We start from the raw sequence: 23,704 nt of genomic DNA, 5'->3' as shown, positions 1-23,704 counted from the left end.
CAGGATGCTTAATCTCAGATTCCACCACTTGGAAGGCAGGCCTGTACTGCCAGTCCTAGCTATTCATGTAGGTGCTAAGGATCTCGATTCAGATTTCATGCTAGCCCAGCACTTAGCCCCCTGCGCTGTCTCCCGAGCCCCCTGTTCTAATATAAATGAGATATGCTAGCATTTATCATGGTTCTCCAAAACTGAGAGAAATGATGCGGCAGGATTCTGGTGTTGACTGCGGGTTGGAGCTCTTGTTTTCCGAGGATTAGCCTTGGATAAGGGCCTTGGTAAGAAGTGACTCAATGAAGTGGGAGCTACTGTAATCACACACTGTTCTTACCCAGCAAAACTGATTACTCTCCAGGACAGAAAACCACAACAGACCCGGATCAAGAGTGGTGGAGCCCAATCCGACTGACACCCCCACAACACAGCTCCTGTTCCCAAGGTTAATCGTGGGGTAATAATGGAAGAAGAGGCATAAAAAATTTAAGAGCCAGAGAAAGAGTTTTCCATGAAATTGTGTCTCCTAGAAATGTCAGAGAAGCTGCCCCCTTGAAGTCTCACCAACGTGGCTCCTTAACAAGACCTGAACAAGGGTGACACCAATGACATGCTAAGCACATGTCTCTAAAGACCAAGACAACAGAGTGGTGGTGGGAGTGGGAAGAATAGTCGTGCCCAGGGAAGAGTCCCCAGATTGGCTAGCTAATACCAGGTGGTCAGCCCTGAAAACACACGTGCGTGCATGCATGTAACACTGTAGGGACCTAGCAGGATGCAAAGAAGTCATTGATTTGACAGAGGGAAGAAGATGGGAGAATTCAAGGGAAGAGGAGAGGTAGGGACAGTGTGAATACAGTACTCATATATGAAATTCTCAAATACCATTTAAAATTTTAATATAACTAAAAGCAAAACAAGGACACTAGAAAGAATTAGGCTTGCTTTTGGAAGACGTGAGAACAAAGTATCGATCTCCAGGAAAAGCTAAGATGAGTAGGCCACAGTTTGTTCCCCACCTCACACTGCTACCACAGCCATCTGACTGTGTGGTGCAGGAGACGGAGCTGTACACCGACATTTAGCAAGGTCCCCTAGCTTACCCTCTAGTTTCTTTTTTAAGAGCTCAAGGACAAATTATTAGAGATTTTAAAAACTTAAATGTTCTCCTGAAAGAACCCAGAGGTAAAGGGTAGCATTGATTACTTTAAGGTAGCTTCATGGCTCACACTTCTAACTGGGTTGGCTTACATTTTCAAAGGTTTAGTCCATTATCACCATGGTGGGGCATGGTGGCATGCAAGCAGACATGGTACTGGAGACAGAGCCGAGAGTCCTGCATCTTAACTTGCAGACAACAGAAAGTAATCTGAACACTGGGTGTGGCTTGAGCATAGATGAGACATCAAAGCTTGCCCCAACCGTGACACACCTCCTCCAGCAAGACCCTACCCTGCTCCAACAAAGCCATACCTCCTAATGGTGTCACTCCCTATGAACTCATGGATACCAACTACATTTAAACTCCCACATTCGGGAAGAATGAAACCTTACCTCCCAAACTAAACATTGCCCAGAAGTTGGCCCGCATTCGGCTGTCAGACTCCATTTCTCCAACTCCACCCAGGGAAAACACAGCCAGGTGGAGGGACAATGTGGGCTTGAAGACTGGGGAAAACATCCATTAGGCACTGAAGGCCCAGAGATGTGCAGAAGCCCCTGTACTGACCACAGTCAGTGTCTTGGTCCCAGGCACCAGGGCCTTGTCAGGGCAACTCCGTCTCACACTCTGAGTCCCCAGTTCCTCCATTGTGTCACACCCACCACCACCACCACTGTGCCACAGCCACCTTGATGGGGGTAAGCCCCTCCATCTCTTGGGAATGGCTACTGTTGCGTAGAACCTTCAAGGACTTCAGATGATGACTGGCCAGCTCATTCTTACAGTGCTGTATCTACCCTCACAAGCCACTCAATCAACAAAAAGGGAAAGGGGGAACTTTAAAAGTGTAAAAATAAAACAAATTGCACTGAGTTCATTGGCTCTAACCTACGCATTCATAATCAGTTTCATAAACTATGAAAGGATTTCTATTTGCCAGGGACAGTTTTCATGAATGGGCAAACTTTGCACACAGCTGGTGCTCTATAAGTGACTTTTGACCTGAAATAATAGGGCACCATGTGAAGATCACACTACAATTTGACTTTCACTGTGAGCCGTCAAGGCAGAATCTGCCATGAGTTTCATCTCATTCAGAATTATGACCTTCCCACCACAAATCAACAAAGCCCCACCCAGCCTAGCTCTCTGCTCCAGACTGGACTCTGCCTTGGTTAACTTGGTGTTATCTCCTCCCTCGGGGATGCTCATCTCTCTGATCTTTCTCATCGCTGTCTCTTTTACACTCGCCTCGTGTGCCCTGTCCTCAGAGCCCTCTCTCCTTCTCTTCTTTCTCTCTGCTTTCTCTTTTCCACTTGGTTTTCTCTAATCCCACAATTTCCTTCTTTTCTGCAACATTTACTATCATATTTAAAATCATCCCTATTCATTTAGCATGTGGCTCCCCCGAGGACACACCCTTCTCATCTTTAAAGGCATCATCCATGTTCTTCACCCACAGATAAGCAAGTACCTGAAATAGATTAGCGTCTGACAGATAATGAATGAATTCTATTTTTTCAGGTACTCAGGCAAGTTCGTCCGCCTATTTTGCCTCCTGTCTCAGCATCACGGCCTCTGTGCCTCACCACTGTTCTGGATCAGGGGTACCTTCCACGCAAGCTCGCCGAGCCAGGATTTAATCTGTATTTCACCCTTAATAAGACTCACTTGCCCGCATTTCTATCTCCAGAACCAATTGAGTGAATGAATGTCACTCAGTAATTCAAGTGTTTCACAACCACTAATTCCAGAGGGCTTCAAAAATGGCTTTTAAAATTCTCTACAAGAATCCCTTTGAACTTAAATGATTGTAAGCATAAATATTAATGAAATTGTGACTTTTATACTAAAAAAAAAGTAAAGGTTAATGGCTACATTTGCTGTTCTTCCATTTCTCAAACACCAAGCAATCCAAAACCTAATATGCATATATACAAGCATGAGCAATCTGCCTGAGACATTATACTGTACTGCTATGATACGTCCTGTCTTCAATTAAGGTCAAAAGTCATCTGAACAGCTTCATTTCTTCCAACAAAGATTTAAATTTTAATTAGTGTGTTCCTGCAAACCTCATTTTCTCGACAGCAATCCCTTCCATTCACGTGCACTTCTGCCTGGAAACTTCTGCTTTCCCAGGACCCTGGCCTCACCACCCTTCCTCTTGCTCTTCAATACACACCCTTTAGACTACACTCTGCCAAGAGACAGTCAGAACAATAGGAGTCCAGCATCCCCATGTCTGGTCACCTGACATCTGGAAACATCTCTAGATGGTACACATTTTCATCTTCTGACTTTTAATCTCTTTCAGTGAGAAGTTTCCGGCAGGAAGCAGATGGCCCCGTTTACTGAGCTAGGGCATATTATATGCCTTTCTTTATTATAGTTTTTCTATTTTATGTGATTCTATTCCTTGTCCAACTAAAAACTTGAGCAAAACAGACCCTGGAAGCCATATGATCATGAGGCACACACAGAGGATGCCTTGGGAAAAGAATATCCAGCACTTCACACCAGAGAACTGCATAGGCCAAGGAGGGACCCTGGGCATCATCCTTGGCCACATCCTGCTCCCTCTTGAAGGCGTATCTTCTCAGCAGCTATAACCCACAGGTGGCCTGCTCTAACATTCCCTCTCTTGTCTGCGGTGTAGATTCCTGACTATGATAAGCAACCTCTTCACTTTATTTCTGTCTCCAGTTTGCACCCACAAAGCCATTCTCCCCTAAACATCCTATGTAACCATTCAAAAGCACACATCAAAATGATGCCACACACCCACTCAGGTCCCTCCTCTAATGCCTCAGCTCGTCGTCTCATTCACGACCAGGCATCTTGTCTACCTCCCCAGACTCTCAGTCTGTCTCTTCTTCACACTCTTGAGTAACACAGACGTGTTATCTGCTTCTAACGCCCAACAAACTCGTCACTGAAGCTTCATGCAGAGCATCTTTCCGTCTCTGTCTTCCTAGCTGACTTATCTTAAGTTCTCTATTAGGCTGTAATGTGTGGCTCCTATTGATTTGGCTGTGATACATGGCTCCTAGCGTGAGCCAACAACTCCTTTGGGGTAAGCAGGGTATCCTGCTGTCTGTATTTCTTCTCTAACCATATTGTTTCTACAATGGACTAATAATAGCTTGGGATTGATCACTACATGGGCTTTGCTTAATATCATTCACACCTCCTGGGTATGTTGTTGAAGAGGCTGCTGTCTATCGAGTGTAGTTCTGAACCTGAGGCCCCCTGAGTCAACCAAAACTCTGGGTGTGTTTGAAATACAGAGGCATACGCTTCAAAAGGCAATAATGCTAGCCTCTCCCTCCCTTCTCAAATGAAAGTAACTTAACAATAGATACCATACACCTTTTCAATGATATAAGCCTATGCTGTATCTCGTTGCAAGAACTCAATGTTTAAGTTTAAGGACCTTCAGTTTATGGACCTATAATGTTAACTGCCCCGCAGGAAGGTTTCTCCTGGGCTGCCTTTAGCAAGTACTGTAACACACTCTTGAGTTTCTCTTTTCTCTTCTGAACACTGTTTCTGACACTCTTCAACAAATCATCTGAAAAATAATTTAGCTATTTTCTTAAATCATCTATATTTTAAAAGGCTATTCTGCTGCTCAGACATTACAGTATGAATTCTACCTAGAAAAGCCATTGCTCTGTATTAGCTGAGCAAACCTCCTATAAAAACCTAAAGACCATTCAGCGAGTGAGACGGGACCAGTCTCTACCTTCTTTACTCTGAAAAACACAGGGTTAGAAAACAGCAAAAGAGGCCATGAGGGGAGGAAAAGAAGCTACATCTATTGAGCCCTGTGGGTACAAAACACAGGAGTGGCTGTTCTCGGGTGCTCTTTGAATTCTTCCTGAAGCTCCATGCTGTGCTCATCACACCTTCCCTAGACTTAGAGGAACACTGCAGTAGCCATGAACTAAGGCAGCTTCATAAATCACTTGTCAAAAAAACTGACAGAGTCAAGAAGTGACCCAGGCATCATTGAACTATGCCCATATTAGAAGAATATGATACAGATATGAATAATTTGCATTGGTATGGATCTTGGTTTATTGACACAAATTTAAAGTCAATTTTGTTATATGTATTTTCTGCTCTTGATTAAGGTATTATGTTTGTACAACTCATTTAAAATGTAATGTATAATTAAGAAATATAGGTTAATGGAGAGTCATCTATAATAGTCAAGCTTGTAGTCATGTTAGTTAGATTTTTCTAGATGTACAGAGATGTATTTCATATGGATAGGGATTTTTCAAATCTTTCAAAAACCTTCAGAATATGGCATTTAAAATGTTTTAAAAACGTAGGACTTTTCGTGACAATGAGACACATCTCCTCCTGGCAGCACCAATTACTTCAAGAGGAAGATGGGCAGCGAAGAGGCTCTTTATGGAGTTGGTTAGCCATTTGGGCAAGAAACTGCTCTTGCCTGGACTTCTTGATGAACTGGACATGCAGGACCCACAGAGAAATGACTGCTGAACTTGAATAAAAGTGAGACAATCCTTCGGGCTTCCTGCTTCATAAAAGATTCTGCCAGACATTCTGCAGGACACAAAAAGGTGACTGACAAATTGCCAATATAGGCAGAACTGTCTTTGAAATTCCCTGCTTGTGGAAAAGTCTGCTGGATACTATGGGCCTGTAGGCTGAAGACGGATGCCCTAAGAGTACAGATGAACTTTGAGAGACTGTCCAGGCAGTGAGATGTCTCTGTCAATTCTAGAGTTTTGGAAGTTGCTTACAATGAACTATTGTTTACTTAGGTAATATTATATCCTTCTGGAGTCTTTGATGGAGTTGAAGAATTGATAGTTATAGTTTTCCTTAGTTATAATAAAAGATAAAATAGATATAAATATTATAACTATAATTATTGCTTTATACCTATTTTGTTATATGTAATTTTACTATGTTAAAGTTAAAACCTTCCTTTTTATTTAAACAGAAAATGGTAGGTGATGTGGGATTTCCCTCTGTGTGCTGTGGTTACCATTAATGAATAAAGAAACTGCTTTGGGCATGTAGCAAGGCAAAACTTAAGTTAGGTGGGGAAAACCAAATTGAATGCTAGGAGAAAGAAGGGCAGAATCTTTACCCATTAAGCCACAGCCACATGGCGATACACAAATTACTAGAAATTGGTTAAATTAATATGTTAATAGTTAGCCAATTAGAAGCTAGAGCTAATGGGCCAAGCAGCAATTTAAATAGTAGAGTTCCTGTGTGATTATTTTGGTTCTGGGCAGCCAGAACGAACAAGCAACCTCTTCCTACATCATTGGGCAAAGCCCTTTTCACAAGAAGAAAACTAGGAACTAAACATGACCTCTTCATCCCTTCAGATTATCTGCCCCCCAGAAGGCTTTGTTTTAGGTCCTACATTTGTCTCCTATCTAATTATACTTGAATGTAATTTTATCTGCAACTTAGAGATAAAATTAAAAAACAGAAGATTTACCGTTATATTGTGTAGCATTTCATATATAAGCAGAGTGTTCAATTAGATTTAATTTGCATTAATTAAGCTTTCTGGTTTAACAAAGCTCTATAGTAACACATTTGAATCAGAAAAAAAATAAATCTTCAACACCACTAATACAGTCCTGCAAGACAAATTCATCTCTGTTGTTATACAGTGTGCTTTATTGGAATGGTGGGGGAAAACAAAACAAAACACAAAACATCACCTTTGAAATACATGTTAGGCTTGCAAGAATGCCGATCTCATTACATGAAGGAGCTTCTCTCAGTTACTCCCTCTGGGTACCTTTTCAATAGCCGTTATGTTTAACTTTTCCATCTCATTGTATCCACCTGCTTAAGTTATCCACGGGAATTCAGTTGATTCAATTACCTTGGGTGTTTCCAGATATTACTTTGCAAAGAAGTTGACTCCTGATGGAACGACCACCCTGGTTGCTGGCTCCTTATCAGTGAAGACGGTTCTGCCTGTGGCTTAGACAGAACCCAGCCACTGAATGAGTATTTCTGTCATTTATTCAGCAATGACCTTGCCTGAGAGCTAGAAGCTCCACAGACACTGGAAACATTCATTTCCAAAGTAGTAAATGAAGTTCCTATGGTGAACAGCTTTCAAATGGCAAGTGATTATTTTGTGTAGTGTGCGGGAAGGTTGCACAGACCCAGAACTCTGAACCCTCATTGTGTTTCATCAGCAAAGGTAACTTTAGACATTGAATATCACCAGTCAGTTTTGGGTTAGAGCCGTCATTCTCCTTTAACTACTCAGCTAGACCAGAATGACTGTTATCTTGTCTGGACACTGTTTTGTATTCTGTTTCTACTCCAATAACATTATCACCACCACTATCATATCATCATCGTCACTGTTACCACCAGGAACAGGACCAGGAACAGCCTTATCTTTAACCCCATCACCAGCAGTGCTGTCACCATCATCATCACTATCGGCATCATCACTATCATTATCACCAATAGTAGCACCAACAGCAGTAGCATCAGTACCTTCACCTTCATCATCACCACCACAACCAGCACCACTATCACCAGCATCCTTAAAAAACAAAACCAAAGGAGGAGAATCTTAGAAAAGGACTAGTAGGCATGAGAATGAGAGGAATGGGAAGGAGGTAAGACTGGATAAACAGAGTAATCAGAATGCAGTATAAACTGCCATGGTGGTGCAACCCTTTAATCCCAGCACTCCGGAGACAAAGGCGGGAGGATCTCTGTGAGTTTGAGGCCAGCCTGGTCTACACAGAGTTCTTGGTCAACCGGTGCTACAATATGAGATCCTGTTCCAATTAGAAAAAAAATGCATTTTATATATATGTATGGAATCAGGAACTAAATTTAATTAAGATTTTATAAAGTTGTTTTAAAAAAAGAAAGGAAGATAACTTTAGCAAACTCTGAAAGCAGAAAGCTATACAGCACATATTTTATGTTCTCAATTAGCAATAAAGCCAGAAATTAGCCATTAAGCACATTTTATTTAATCACTTTGGATGCTTCATTCCTCCAGCTGGGGTCAAAGAGGATATCAACCTGAAATTAAGAACTACAAAACCAGCACAGAAAATGAAAACACAGTGTAACTGTATGTTATCCTCAGAGCCATAGCCATAAGAAGTACAGTCTTCAGTGAGCTACGGGGACTGTGAATACAGAATACTGAACCCAACTGCAGGGAACATTGAGGAGCTATTAAAAATACCAACAAGAAGATTCAAAGAAAAATAAGATGGAGAAATCAATGAATTTGAAATAGGAAGAGCAGACTTGATCAATAAAACTTAAGAGCTGTGTCATTAAAAGGACCCATAAATTACATAACCACATGAGGAGTCTGGACAGAAAAAGAAAAATGAAAACATTTCTTTCACATTAGAAATGAAAGAAGATATGCCGTAAGGATGAAAATTTTTATTAAGTAAAAGAATCTAACGTTCATTGGCAAAAATGAATATCCTAATGAGATCAATGATCTTATAAGATGTGAACTGATCCAAAGAAGAATTTCAAACTAATTAAATTGAGCTGGGTCATAGAACCTAGAATATGAACATTTCAATTACAAAGGATTTATCATATCTCCCCTGACATATCAACTCTAATAATTTTCCTACTTTCTCATCAAATATTTTCTATACAAAATATTCCCTCCCCCCACAAAAAAAAACAAAGAAAAGAAAACACAAAGAAATTTTATGTCCTAAATGAGTGTCTAAATATAGTGGAAATTCTTTACTTTGCCAGGTAGTGGTGGTTGTACACCTTTGATCCTTGCACTCGGAAGGTAGAGGCAGGAGGATCTCTGTGAGTTCAAGGCCAGTCTGGTCTACAGAGAGAGTTCCAGGACAGGCAAGGTACACAGAGAAACCTTTTCTAGAAAAAAAAAATCCTGTACTTTTATGATTGCATTTCCACCTAATTTTGCATCTTACTGTTTTTTAGACTAATTCCATCGCAAACACTTATGAGAAAAGTATTTCCTATATTTTGAGCCACTCGAGAACATAATACGATTTCCAAACACAAAGCACAAGATAAGCTCTCTCCTAACATCATACTTAACAGTATGAAACATTGGAAACTTTGCCTCTGAGATTTAGAGCAAGGCAAGGACACCCATTCTTGCCACTGTTCTTCAAACCGTGAACTTCGGGGAGTCAAATGAAATAAAAGAACATTGAAGAGAAACATGTTTCATGGCCCTTTTTCAGAGGCTGCAGTCATGATATACAGAAATTCATGGATTCCACCTAAAAATGCCACACACACACACACACACACACACACACACACACACCTGTTTAAAAGCTCAGCAAAGCTGCAAGACACAGTGTATATATAAAACCTAGTATTGCTTCTATACACTTGACAGCAAATTATGTGAGAGGGAAAATGGAGAAAATAATTCCATCTACAGCATTTAAAACAGAACAAGCAGCAAACGATGTAGCAGCAAATTTGACCAAGAAAAGAAACATCTCCACTCTGAAAACTGTCAAACATCGATTAAAAAATTGAAAAAGACAAAACCAGACAAGAATACACCTAATGCTCATGAAGCAGAACCAGCATTGTTTAAACACACATACACTACCCAAACCAATCTATTACCAGCATAATTGTTTAAACACACTATTACCCAAACCAACCTATTACCAGCACTGTTTAAACAGACACACTACCCAAACCAATCTATTACCAGCATTGTTTAAACACAAACATGACCCAAACCAATCTATTACCAGCATTGTTTAAACACATACATGACCCAAATCAATCTATTACCAGCATTGTTTAAACACATACATGACCCAAAGCAATCTATTACCAGCATTGTTTAAACACACATACTACCCAAACCAATCTATTGCCAGCATTGTTTAAACACACATACTGCTCAATCCAATCTATCATCAGCACAATTTCAATCTCATTGAAGCAGAAAAACCCTCATGGGAACCCAGAAAACACCCCCAGAGGGCTATAGGAATCCAGGAAAAACAACAAACTAGAAGCCTCATGTCAACTGACTTCAAATATATAATGGAAAGTTACAAAGACCAAGTAGTGTGGTAAGGACATAAAAATAAACACATAGATCAATGGAGTAGGATAAGGAACAGACAGGTAAATCCATTCTTCACAGTTAACTGATTCAACAAAGATGCTGGGAAAACAAGGGGGTGGGAGATAGCAACAATCTCTTCAACATATTTTTTTTTGGCATAGACTTTATCTTCTACAATATTAAAACTATTATCTCAAAAAAACAAGGTTCAAAACAAAAATGTCTGAAACCATGAGAAGACCAGAAGAAAACACAGACTGCTTCCATTCCCACAGTCTCTGCAGCTTTATCTCTCATGGGTCGAGATGAGGAACCAACCTCAGGGTCTCTCCTGGTTTGCCTTCTGCTGTTGGTATAAAGGCGGCCAAGAGCAACTTGGGAAGGAAGGGTTTTGGCTTACAGCTTACAGTCCCTCCTTGGGTGAAGTCAGGGCAGAAACTCAGAGAGGGCAAGAACTCGAATCGCAGAGTTGAATCATAGCAATAGCTGGCTTGCTCTGAAACACACACGCATTCAGCTACTTTTCTGCGCAGCCCAGGCCCACCACCCACAGGGGACTGGGCACGTCTTCATCAATTTGCAATCAAGAAAATGCCACAAACACATGCCAAACAAGGTCAATGTGATGACTACAGTTCTTTAATTGAGATTCTCTCTTCCCACTGGTGTCAAGCCGACAAGCAAGATTAACCATCTCAGTGCCCATCAGTGGATGAGCGAATAAAAGGAGGAAAAATAAAAATCATTGCCACTGTGTAGAATATAAATGGAATACGAGTGAGGAAATCCTAGAAATCTTAGAAACAAATAAAACCCTATCACTGTCAACAGCAGTAGGTACATACAGAAGACATGGTATCCAGGGAAACAAACCAGGCACAGAGAGGAAAGCCACATGACCTCGTTGGTATGCAGAGTCTAAAAGTTTGATCTGAGGGCTGGAGAGAAGGCTCAGAAGTTAAGAGTGCTTGGTGCTCTTGCAAGAGAAACAGATGAGGCTGCCAGCACACATGCTGGGCTGCTCACAACTGCCTGTAACTCCATCTAACCAAAGGGTGTATCTGTATCTCACTAAACAACAAGTTAAACATACATCTGTCTACTGGATTTAGACCAAAGTATTTAGAGAAATGCCTATTTCAAAGTTGGGTCTTTAAAATGATTGTAGTGGGGATGGAGATATGGATAAGCATCTAAGAGCACCAGCAACTCTAAACCTGGGTTCAGTTCCTAGCACACACATGGCAACTCTCAACCATCTATAACTTCAGTTCCAGGGGATCTGACAACTCTTCGGACCTACAGAGGCACCTAACACACACATGGTACAGGCAAAACTCCTATACACCTAAAAATAAATAAATCTTTAAAAGACAATGGTTGTAGTGACTATTGCTATTTTAATCAATTTTCTACTAATTCCACTGGATTATACAAAAATCAAAAATTAAAGCACCAGTCTCTCTAAGTTTATTGAAATGGTTCAAGGATAGTTCAACAAAGGCTGGAGAGACGGCTCAGCAGTTAAGGGCACTGAATGCTGTTCCAGATGAAGCAGGGTTGATTCCCAACACTATAGAACCACATGGTAGCTCACAACCATTTGTAACTACAGGTCCAGGGGATCTGATGTCCTTTTCTGGCCTCTGTGGGTTTTGGGCATGATGCATCTGGTGCGTAATCACATGCAGGCAACACTCATACATATAAAAAAATAAATTTAAAAAGGTCCAATTCATATCATTGTGTTAATATGTAACAAGGGAAATATTAAAATACTTCAAAAGAGATGCTGAGAAAATTCGTAATACAATTTAACAGTTATGGATGATTGCTTTTGGCCTTTGTAAATCAGAAATAAAATTAAATTTCCTTTACATCCTAACTATATACATACAAAAATTAGAAATTATTACTAGGAATTATATTAATCAAATAAAAAGAACATGATAAAAATCCTAAGAAAAGGGGCTGCTCTCTTTTTTCTTCTTGACTTTAATGGTGATATTTAATCTACTTATTTATTGCTCACTGTAGTGGATTTGGGACAATATTATTTTAAAAATGCTAGTATAAGCATAAATGTTGGAATTTAAGATAAAGAATTGTTGATATTTTAAAAGTATAAAATCTTACAGCAAAGCAAATCAAAGGGAGTTGTTTTAAAAAAATCAAATGCTTAACATATGGCTTACAATCAGTGAATGTTTTCCTTTTAGAAAACACTCCAAACAGCTTTAAAAATCAGCTAAATCTCTATTTTGAAAACCAAAATAAAAATATTCAAGTACTCCAGAACAATGTATCTCTTATAAATACAGTTATAAAAAAAATCTTCCATGCTGTACTCAACAAATCAAGCAAATCACATTCAATTATGCAGAAAATGGATTACATCATAACCAACTAGCTCTGCAAACTGAGAAAGCATTCAAAACTCAACCTGAGGCTAGAAAGATGGCTCCACAGGTAAAGGCACTTACTGGCAAGCCTGACAACATGAGTTTGACACTGACATGCACGTGGTAGAGGGACAGAACCAACTCCCACGATTTGTCCTCTGACCTCCATGTGTGTGTACCATAGCAGGTGCATAAATCTATTCACATGCATGTGCATGCACAAGCACACACACACATACATTCAACACACACAAATAATAAATATCTCTCCCATGAAATCTCAGCAATGCATTAACTGGAACAATATTGGCATAAGGAACTACCAGCAGACATGCCAACGCATACAGTAAATTTCATTTTATAGCCAATAGATGCAGAGAGAGGGAGGATCAGTTCCTTCTCGCATAAGTTCTCACACCAGTGGTCTAACAGAGTGGAGGGGTGGTTTGAACAGCAGTGGCCCTATAGGCTCACAGATTTAAATGCTTGCTCATTAGGAAGTGGCACTACTTTAGACGGATTAGAGGTGTGGCCTTCTTGGAGTAGGTGTGGCCTTGTTGAAGGAAATGTGTCACTGGGGGTGAGGTTTGGGTTTTCAGATGCTCAAACCAGTTCCACTGTCATTCTCTTCCTACTGCTTGCCATCCCTGACAGAACTCTCAGCTACTTCTCCAGCACCATATCTGCCTGTCTGCTGCCAGGCTCCCTGCCATGATGACGGTGGACTAAACCTCCAAATAAGAAGCCAGCCCCAGATAAATGCTTTACTTTACAAGAGTTGCCATGGCCATGGTGTCTCTTCACAGCAAGAGAACACTGACTAAGGCAAATGGCCAGCCCAGGATATACATAAGAAGCTTGATTCAATTCATGCAATCCATCCCTTCAATATAAACTACTGATCATCTCAATAGATACAGAGCGAGAATGTGAAAACTATCAGTACCCTTTGTAATCGCAGCACTGTGTATGAGGAGGTCAGCTGTCTCTGTGAGAGGAAACACTTTCTCTCTGCTGTTACCATGGTCAGGTGCACATGATCCTGTGAACTTTCACCCACACTCCTATAAAAAAGACTCTAGTTAATTTATCAGGTCACAAATTAAAGATGGACATATAGGGTGGGGTGTTTGGGAAGAGAAGAGGTTAACAGAACTGAGGGGAAGCAAAAAAAGGATGAAAGGGGTGGATATAATTGAAATGTATATGTATTATGTATGTGTATAAAAATATCTCAACAGCCGGGCGGTGGTGGCGCATGCCTTTAATCCCAGCACTTGGGAGGCAGAGGCAGGCAGATCTCTGTGAGTTCGAGACCAGCCTGGTCTACAAGAGCTAGTTCCAGGACAGGCTCCAAAACCACAGAGAAACCCTGTCTCAAAAAAAAGCAAAAAAAAAAAAAAAACTCAATTAAACCCACCATTACATAAAATTAACGCATGCTAATGAAAACATTTAAAATACCAAAGAGCTAAACGTGAGAGCTAAACCTACAAAAATCTTTTAAAGAAATCCTGAAAGTGAGTCTAAGTACCCTTGGTTCAGGCTGTACTTTCTGAGCACAAGCAATAAAAAGAAACTGGCCCATCATCAAACTTTAAAATTCTGTACCTCAAAGACACCAACAAAGAAACAAAAGGCATCCCACAGTGTGAGGGGAAAAAAATGTCATAAGTCTGATAGAGATTTGTATCTACAACAATAAAGACCGATTACAAACCAATTATAAAAAGACAAATGACCCAATTAGAATTGAGCAAGTGATCCAAACAGACTTCTCTCTGAAGATATGAAAATGGCCAATCAGAGCATAAAAGGAAAGTCAACATCATTTACTGTCAGTCAAATGTGGTTCTAAAACACCACGGAGAACATGGCGTGTCCATTCAGATGGCTACAAACAAAGAGAAGGATAATAGCCAGTTTGGACAAGGACAAAGAAAAGTTGCAACCGCCATACACTGCTGGTGGGATATAAAACATGCCGCCACTTTTTCAAACGGGATTTTGCTTATATATGTGAATGTTTTGCCTGCACACACACACACACACAAACACACACACATGCCATGTCTGTGATGCCCACGGAGACCAGAAGACAGCATTAGATCCCCATGGAACGGGAGTTACAGACAGTTATGGGTCACCATGTGTGCTCTGGGAACCAAATCCTGGTCCTCTGGAAGAGCAGCGAGTGCACTTGGCTGCTCTTAGCCACAGTGTTTGACTTTCTCATGAATTTGAACACAATCTCCACCTAGATGTCCACTCCTAGATGTAAATCCAGCACAATAAAAAGATAAATCTTCCATGAGAACGTTCGCAGCAGCAGCATTCAGAAGAGCAGGTTCAGGTGCCCCAATGAACGGATAAATAAAAACTACTAACTTCAAACACTGCACTAAAAAGCAAATGAATTAGTGACACAAACTACCACTTGAATGGACTTTAGAAACACTGTTCTAAGCGAATATACCCAAGTAGGGACCATGCAGAATATGGCTTTGTTTTATGCAATGACCTAAATAAGCGAATCTATAGACAGAAAGTAGACATGGGGATGGGAGAGCTGCAGAGGGGATTGAGGATGACAGCTGAGTGAGGCGGGGTTGCTTTATGGGGTGGGAGTTTCCAGAAATACTGTGTGATCAATGCACAGCTTTGTGAACATATTAATAGTCACATAATGAAAATGAAAACTAAGAATTTAATGATGCCCATTATATCCCAGTTACAGCAACCTAGCTAGCTAATCCGCAGAAGTAATGCCACTAGGGTCACACAAGTGGGAACCGTAGAAGGAACATAGTGGCTGACTTGCCTACCAATGAGCGGTCATTACGTGACTTGCTACTGGAAAAGAAGAGACCCGAGTTTATGTTCCTACTATTATACACCTGGTCAAATGGCCTACTGACACTTTGTGGCTTCTCCAGGAGGGACTCAATTTTCTTTAAGGGTGAGGCCCCTGGCAGGTAGACCATGCTACAATGGATGGCCCAACGTCCATATGAGTACACAAATTAGAATCAGTGAGGTACCAAAAGGAAAAAGGGCACAGAGTTGGGAGGGTATTGCATGGATTTGGAGGAAATTAGGAGGACTGGAAGTAACTATGACCAAAATATATTATATAGACATATAAAAACTCTAAAAATACCATATTAAAAATGTCCCTGTTTTTCTACCCAAACACAAAATAATATACCTTCCTTTCAGCACCTCATGAAATCTTTTCAAAAATTGACCACATACTTGGTAACAAAGCAAACCTCAACACATACAAAAAAAAAAATGGAATAACCTCCTGTATCTTATCAAATCACTATGGCTTAAAGTTAGAATTCAACAACAACACTAGTTGCAGAAAGCCTACAAATTCATGAAAATTAAGCAAGGCTGAACTGAATCACCCATGTCAAGGAAGAAAAAAAGAAAGAAATTAAATATTTCCTAGAATTGAATGAAAATGACCTCATAACATACCCAAATTTATGGGACACTTTGAAAGCAGTGCTAAGAGGAAAGTTCATAGCACTAAGTGCCTACATAATGAACGTTAAGGAATCTCACTCTAGTGACTTAACAGCACACTGGAAAGCTATACAACAAAAAGAAGCAAACTCATCAGGAGGAATAGACAATGGGAAATAATCCTTTGGGGAGACTACTAGACGAGTCATTCCTAAATATTCAGTATTATATTTACTTCTCAGTTTTATCATATGCTGAGTCTCTCGGGTAGATTTTGATCTTTTTAAGGATAGAAATCAGGTCTTCTGCATTCCCCATGGCCACTGCAGTAAAAAGTTGCCTGTCGATCCATCCTGGTTTGCTTTGCATAGACTAAGCAAACGTGGTGGAGGAAACCATAAAAAACCCAAAGGGGGATCTCTTGTCTATTCCTTCATACTTGCCTTGTTTAGTCGATACCTGAGGCGTCCTATTTTTGCAGGAAAGGATGGTGGACTCTCGTGAGAAGAAAGACAGCATTGAAGAACCCTGGGGCTGTACAAGTTATTTTTAAGGCCTTTCCTAAAAGAAAAGCATTTAAATCCAAAAAGAGAACAAGCAGCTAAATTTTCTAGACATAAAGAAGGAAGAAGGAAAGATTTATCTGTTGTGGAATGACCATTCCACATGTATTGTCCATTGCAGTTCTAGAACAATTGCGCTACTTAAACTCTTGCCTGCACCACAAGGACAGGGGAGCAGCTCTCCAGACACACAGTGGCTGCCATCACAAAGCCGGAACACCAGCCCCTGCCAGACCAGCTCTGAAATCCCAGTCCGCATGCTTCTTGCCTGTCTGGAATCTTTGCTCTGTTTGTTGACCAGCAGCTGAAGACTTCGATCCAGTCGTAGGCATTTGTTTGTCTCTGCTACCAAGGAGACTCTGACATTCCCACCCCCATCAAGTCAGAGAGGGACAAGAAGGGACTCAGTCTTTCTGTGCTCAGAAAGCTGAGACTCGGTTTGACGCCAAAACTTGAGCACACAGTGCACCTTGGAATCAACGATATCTCTCACAGACACACAAGTCACCTTGTGTGGACTTAGCTCTTGTCGATAACATGGCAGAAAGTCATCCAGAGGAATCAAGAGTACACTGCAAACCTCCTTAGGCTGAGGACAAGCTTAACCACTATAGAGAAACGCATTAGCTGCTCTTCCAAAGGACCCAAGTTCAGTTTCCAGCACCCACATCAGGAGCTTCAAACTGCCTGCAACTGCAGCTCCAGAGAATCCAATACCATCTTCTGGCCTCCCCAGGCACTGTAATCACTCACACAAACCCCACACTCAGACCCAATCATCCTCTCAGGCTTAGCTCCGGACACACTTGAGAAGCAGCTTTGCCTAATACATGTCGCTTGACCTTGAGCAAAGATGCTTCCTTCTGCAGCAGATGGAGATCATCACAGAAGAGCTACTGCTGATCAAAACACAAAGAACAAGTGACTGTGCAGTGCCTGTCCCCACTTGATGTATCTACAACATAATCCCTACACTGAAGGCTCAAGAAGCATCATGGAAGAAGGAAGGAAAAGATGCCAAGAGCCAGAGGGCGAGGATGCTTCTGCAAGATGGCAGGATACAGAATGGACTTACAAAAATCAATAGCTTGTCCATACACCAACAACAAACACCAGTGAGAAAGAGATCTTGGACAAACTCCCATTCAGAATAGCCTCAAAGAAATCAAATATTGAGGAATAAGCCTAGCAAAGGAGATGGAAGACCTCTACAATAAAAACTTTAAACCTCTGAGGAAAGAAATAAACCAAAAACCAGAAACATATCCCATGCTCATGGATTGATAGAATTAATATTGTAGAATATAGCATATATATTATATAACAACATATTTTGTATGTTCAGATAATATAAAATGTTATATGAAATTCTCAGTCTATCTGATTCCTGAATATATAAAGAATTCAAAAACAATCAAAAACTGACACTCTAAAAGAAATCTAAGCAGAGAATTTTCCAAAAAAAGAATAGAAAGTGTTGAGAGTTGGAGAAATGTTCTTCCCTAAGTAAAAGCTCCCTAATTGGTCATCTGATGCCAACACATATTGTTATGTGATATTTTGCTCATGTTCTGACAAACAAAGTTTGTTTGGAGTCAGAGGGTGGGGACCAGTCACTAGCTCATCAAAATTAACCATAGAGGTTTAGAGGACTGTAGACAGAGAGGAGACAGGAAGCAGAAAGGCGGGACAGAGAGAGGATCTCAGCCCTTCTGGATGGAAGAAGGGAACAGGCAGGAAATAACTGGTGGCTGTTTCTCTGGTCTTTCAGCTTTAACCCCATATATGACTCCTGATTTTTTATTGATAAGATTAATTAGAATAATAATTCAACATCTAAGTAACACTAAATGGTTTAAGCAGGTTGCATTTATATATTTAGTGTGAGTGTGTGTATGTGTGTGTGTGTGTGTGTGTGAGAGAGAGAGAGAGAGAGAGAGAGAGAGAGAGAGAGAGAGAATAGCAATTAAAAGAGAGGTCAAGATTTCAAGAGGAACAAGTGGGTGGAGCATTGGAGGGATAGGAGGGAAGGAGAAGAAGGGAGAAATATAATATACATACATATATATTTGTGTGTGTATATATATATGGACACAAAGTGGGTATAAGGAAGAACTGGTGTGGATATGGTCAAAATATTTTAATGATATTCTCACAGAATTAATAAAATTAAAAATCTATATTATTAAAAAAATAAATAAGTAAAATAAGAATTTCTTAATGTTAGACTGTTGCTTCTACAATTACTACACATGCACAAGAAAACATGGCACGCTTTAGCCAAGCTGCTCTTAACCCTGCCTTCCTCTCCCCACAGAAATAAAGAAGCTGAATGCCCTAATCTCCTCACCTCTGCAACCACACACACACACAGTCCCTCCTGCTCAAGGCTACTCTTTGCCTCCCCTGCTGGGTTCTGATGCCCAGGGATCATTCCTGCACCCCGCCTTCCTTAACTACTGGACCTGGTCAGTGGACTTAGCACTTGACAAAATTATGAAAGTCACACACTGCTTGGTGACACCATTGAATTGCAGTAACTATTTTTTAGCGTTTTGTGAGGTCATCCTTTGACATCTCCAGAATTCATAAATCCTTGGAATGTTTTGTTTTAATTACCCCCTAACACTTGCTGCCATCCTTGGAGAAAAGTCTCTTCAGAGATATTTTCAATGAGGCAAGAGGGATGGAGCTTCTACTAACGTTTTTAAATGCTTGGCTTTCCTAGTCAGCATTACTTTGAACTTCCTCAGACTTAAAGTCCCCTGTGGAAGGGATTGAACACCATGAAAGCAATGAACATTCTCCCCATCGCTTCACTAAAAATCGGGGCTTCTTTCTTCACAAAATACATCCTGATTATGGTTTCTCCGCCCTCTGATCCTCCCAGGTGCTCCCCACCTTCCTACTCATCTGGATTCACACCCCTTTCTGTCTCTCATTAGGAAACAAATCGGTTTCTAAGGGATAATAACAAAATATGACAAGATTAAAAAACCCAAAACTAACACGACAGACTAGGACAAAGCAAACAGAAGGGAAAGAGCCCACGAAAATGCACAAGAAACAGATACAGACAGACACCCACTTGTTCACACATTCAGGAACCCCATCAAAACACTAAACTAGAAGTTATAATATATACAAAGGATTTATAGGGTATAAAATAAAGAGAAAAGTTATATGTGTGTATAATATTATATATAAATTTTTTTGAAAGCCCTGACATGGCATTATGAGACGTGGAGTCTCCAAACATGTCGCTGAGTTCATTTTCTGTTGGCCCTCAACTGTGGACATGCAGCCTAGACTTAAGAGGAGGGTGTTTTGCCAGTGAGACACCCTCAGAGAAAATTAAATTTTGTTTACAAGTGGTTACCAATTGGAGACGGTTTCTGGGTTAGGGATGGTTAGTGCCCACTCCTCCTCTCAGCTCTAGTACCCCATCATGCTCAGCTCATGCTGCCTCAGTCTCTGAGTTCATCTGTGGTCATCCAGTTGCTTTAGAAGGCCTTGATCCTTGGTGTTCTCCATCCTCTCTGGCTCTTACACTCTGCCTCTTCCACAGGGTTCCCTGAGCCCTGGATGGAGGGATTTGATAGAGACATCCCACTGAAGGCAGCAGGGGTGTTCTTAAACCTAGAACTCATACCTGTGGAGGCTCACATCTAAGGTCTCCATATGGCATTGAGTTCACAGTCCCCGGCTTCTCCTTATACCTCTCATGGAGTATTCCAAACTCCCAATCCCTTCCCTGGGAATTCTGTTACAGCTCTCTCTTTACCTTCCAGCCTGATCCTCTTTCAGTTCCAAGAGCCTCCTTCCTGATCAGACTGTCATACAGTACCTCACTTCTTTAAATTTTGTAAGTGTGTATGTCTGTGCATACCACAGGTATCAGCTTGCAGGGCATCCTTCCACCAGGTGGGACCAGGGACCCAACTGAAATTGCCAGGCTTGACAGCAAGAGCACACTGACCTTCCCCCACATTCATGTCTTTATATAACCATCATGTCCTCTAGAGCCTTCCTCGGCTACTCCAACCCCACATAGGACTGGCCCTGCCCACCTTGGCTCCTCCAAGACAAGATTCTAGCTCTGCATCCACAGAGTGTCTTTGTACCCATTTGTCCATGCTCCCTCTGAGCTTCTCCGGGCCTCAGAGTAAACGTGGAGAGGTATAGGGATAGTCACCTCAACATCCTGATGTCGAGTATAGTTCCCATGGAAACAGAAAGTTGTTAAATCCAGCTGATTAACAAGTCTGGTGACCTAAATATGCCAGGTAGGCTGTGGTTTTGTACAAATGAAGTGAACTAGAAGATAACAAGACTGACTCATGTGTGGTCTTTGAAGAATAAGTACACAATCATTTTGCCCAAAATAAATTCTTACTGGGAAGTAAATTTTACCATTAATATGTTCAGCAGAAACTAGACCTCAGGGGGCTATTTCCATGTTGTCCTTCATCTCCAGACCCCAAGGTATCTTATATACTCCTTTCCTTCCAAATAGAGTCTTTAAAATGTAAAGATCTGTCTCCAAGAGCTATGGTGGCACACACCTGTATTCTCGGGACAAAAGGCAGAGGCAGAAGGATCACCAAAAGTTGAAGTGTAACCCTGTCTATACAGAAAGTTTTAAATCAGCCTAGGATATACAATGAGACTCTCTCCAAAAACAAACAATTAATTAATTAAAATAAGAAAGTGTTTCCTACCTGTGTTCCAGCTCCCGGATGGACAGTATCACCCCTGAGGTGGAAGGCTTCTGCTGCACTGTGGCCAAAAAGGTGAATTCACTCTTATTCCGGAACAACTGGATCAGCTTCTCGCTGACGTGAGGGGCCGAGTGGATCTCTCTCTGCACATCTGGGGGTAAAAAAGGAGAAGCAGGGTATTGGTGAAGAGGAGAGGTGTGGAAAACAGGAACATGGGAAGAAGAAGAAAACGGGGTGAAGTTACAAGTGAAACAAGAGCCCAGCTTGCTTTTTCCTGCTCTTCTGCCAATAGCTTTCTTTTTCTGGCCCCATTCATCCGCCCACAGCTACATTCACTCAACAAAAACCCCGGAAATGCTCTCTGTCACCATGCCCACTGGTCACTTTGACAAGTCACAGTAGGCCAGACGGTGGTTTTCTGACATAAATTTTGATGGGATAATGAGCAATTTGACCTCCTGAAAAAAATCGATTGAGTCGCTATAAATAAGGTTGGAGGTTGTCAGGTAAGGAGGATCCTGAGGATCAGAGAATCTCAGGCCTGGGGAAACCCAAGGATAATGAATGAGCCTCAAATTCTTTGTTCCTCGTGGACTCAGCTTCTGTCTTTCCAACATGCATCTGTCCTTGCCTCATACCTACAAAGATATAGCACTAACGATGCCAGACAGCTCTACCTTTGCTTAAAGAATAAGGCCAATCCACATGGCTGATCTATAACTGTGCTTAGAAGAACTCTGCAAACGTGGGATGGATGACGTTCCTTATGAACACAACTCCTTATATTCGCTAAGCTTGAGACCCACTCTGCAGGGCCTAGAGGTCATGATCCCCGTTAATCCTGCTTCTGCTTAGGTGTCTCTATCTCCAGCATCAGCGCACAGAGACAGGGACATCCTCATCACGATGCTCCAAGCATTAGCTCGATCCTTCACACACCACACTTATCTCCCAGCGTCAGAACTGGTCACCAAAGGACCGAAGCTGGGGAAGACACTGCAGAGGAGGGCATGTAAGCGTCAAGAGTTGTTTGGCAAACTTGGCATTGTATGATTTTGGTTTCTTTGTCTAAAATCCGTGGGAGACCTGTCATGTTATGAATAAAAATAAAGGAGGAATGGATGAGGGGCAGAGGGGAAATGGTGGGAAGGGACTGGGAGGAAAGGAAGGAGGAGTCAGGGTGTAAAATAAATAAATATTTTTTAAAGTTGTTTGACTCTTTTAATCTTTAGTCAGAGGACTAGGATGCCTTCATTGGGTAGTGTTCTCTAGACACGACAGGGATGTTATGCCCATAAAATCTCAATAATACAGCTGCCTAAGCAAGACCTGCATAACAATGCCACTTTGACACACCAGTGTGGTTGGGAGAAGTTTCACAGGATCCACCACACCCTGATAAAGAGCTATAGGAACTCAATGGCTCTGAGAAAGGGAGAATCACGGTTGAGCCACTGATAGGTTATCCAATCCCACGTGGTAAATCCTAAACACATGAATACTGAGCAGCACTAAATGAATTCAGTAGATACACACACACACAAACAGACACCCCTATGTCTATGTGTGTGTAACAATAATAATTAAAGACGTCATGAATTTGAGAGGAATGTGAGCAAACATGGGAAATTGTAAACACAACACTTATGTTTGAAATTCTCAAAAAAATAATTTTAGATTTTAAAAAGTTACGAAAAAAAGTGACAATGAATTTAAAGGATTGCAAGGCAGGGTATATATAGAAGGGTTAGAGTGCAGACAGAGAAGGGGGAAATGATGCAAATGTATTATAATAAAAATAAAAGAATGATTCTTAACAGTATATTTGGTGGTATCTTCTTGTACCCTGCTCTACTTTTCTGACCATGTGATAATTATTTGGTTATTTCTCCAAGTGAGAGGATCAGTACAGATCACGAAACTCCAATATTTGTGTAAACCACATTGCAAACTTATACTACGACCTGGATGTATCTTCAGAACTAAATATGATATCTAAAAAGAAAAGCCCTTGAGTGGTTGACTGAAGCTCCATCTTCTCGTGAGCATGGAGGGAACGGACAAGGTGATCTCTCACAGCCTGCCCAGCTTGGCTTCTGGTTCACCCAGCCCTGTGGCACATGCAGAGAAGAACACCATCTCTCCAGCAGAAGTCTGGGCTGCGAATGGGAGAAAACAGAGAGTCCTGCCACAGAGGCAGCCGGCAGCTGAAACCCACATGCCTGCCACTCACCTCTCTATAAGCATTATCACTGAGTACCATATGGCTTCCTTGTCACAGACTG

General features: G+C 41.2%; 1 protein-coding gene across 2 annotated transcripts in view; it reads right to left on the bottom strand.

Moving 5' to 3' along the window:
• Nucleotides 1-23,704, bottom strand: part of Nell1 (neural EGFL like 1) — an 841,294-nt gene that overhangs the window by 737,345 nt on the left and 80,245 nt on the right. For both annotated transcript variants that reach the window (XM_057756047.1, XM_057756048.1), the window contains exon 3: nt 21,420-21,570. In XM_057756047.1, coding sequence (XP_057612030.1) covers nt 21,420-21,570 — 151 coding nt within the window. The remainder of the gene's footprint in view (nt 1-21,419; nt 21,571-23,704) is intronic.

Source organism: Chionomys nivalis, chromosome 23 (assembly GCF_950005125.1).
Source record: "Chionomys nivalis chromosome 23, mChiNiv1.1, whole genome shotgun sequence".
NCBI classification, from domain to species: domain Eukaryota; kingdom Metazoa; phylum Chordata; class Mammalia; order Rodentia; family Cricetidae; genus Chionomys; species Chionomys nivalis.
The sequence above is the reverse complement of the archived record's forward strand: the minus strand, read 5'-3'. Positions and strand labels throughout refer to the sequence as shown.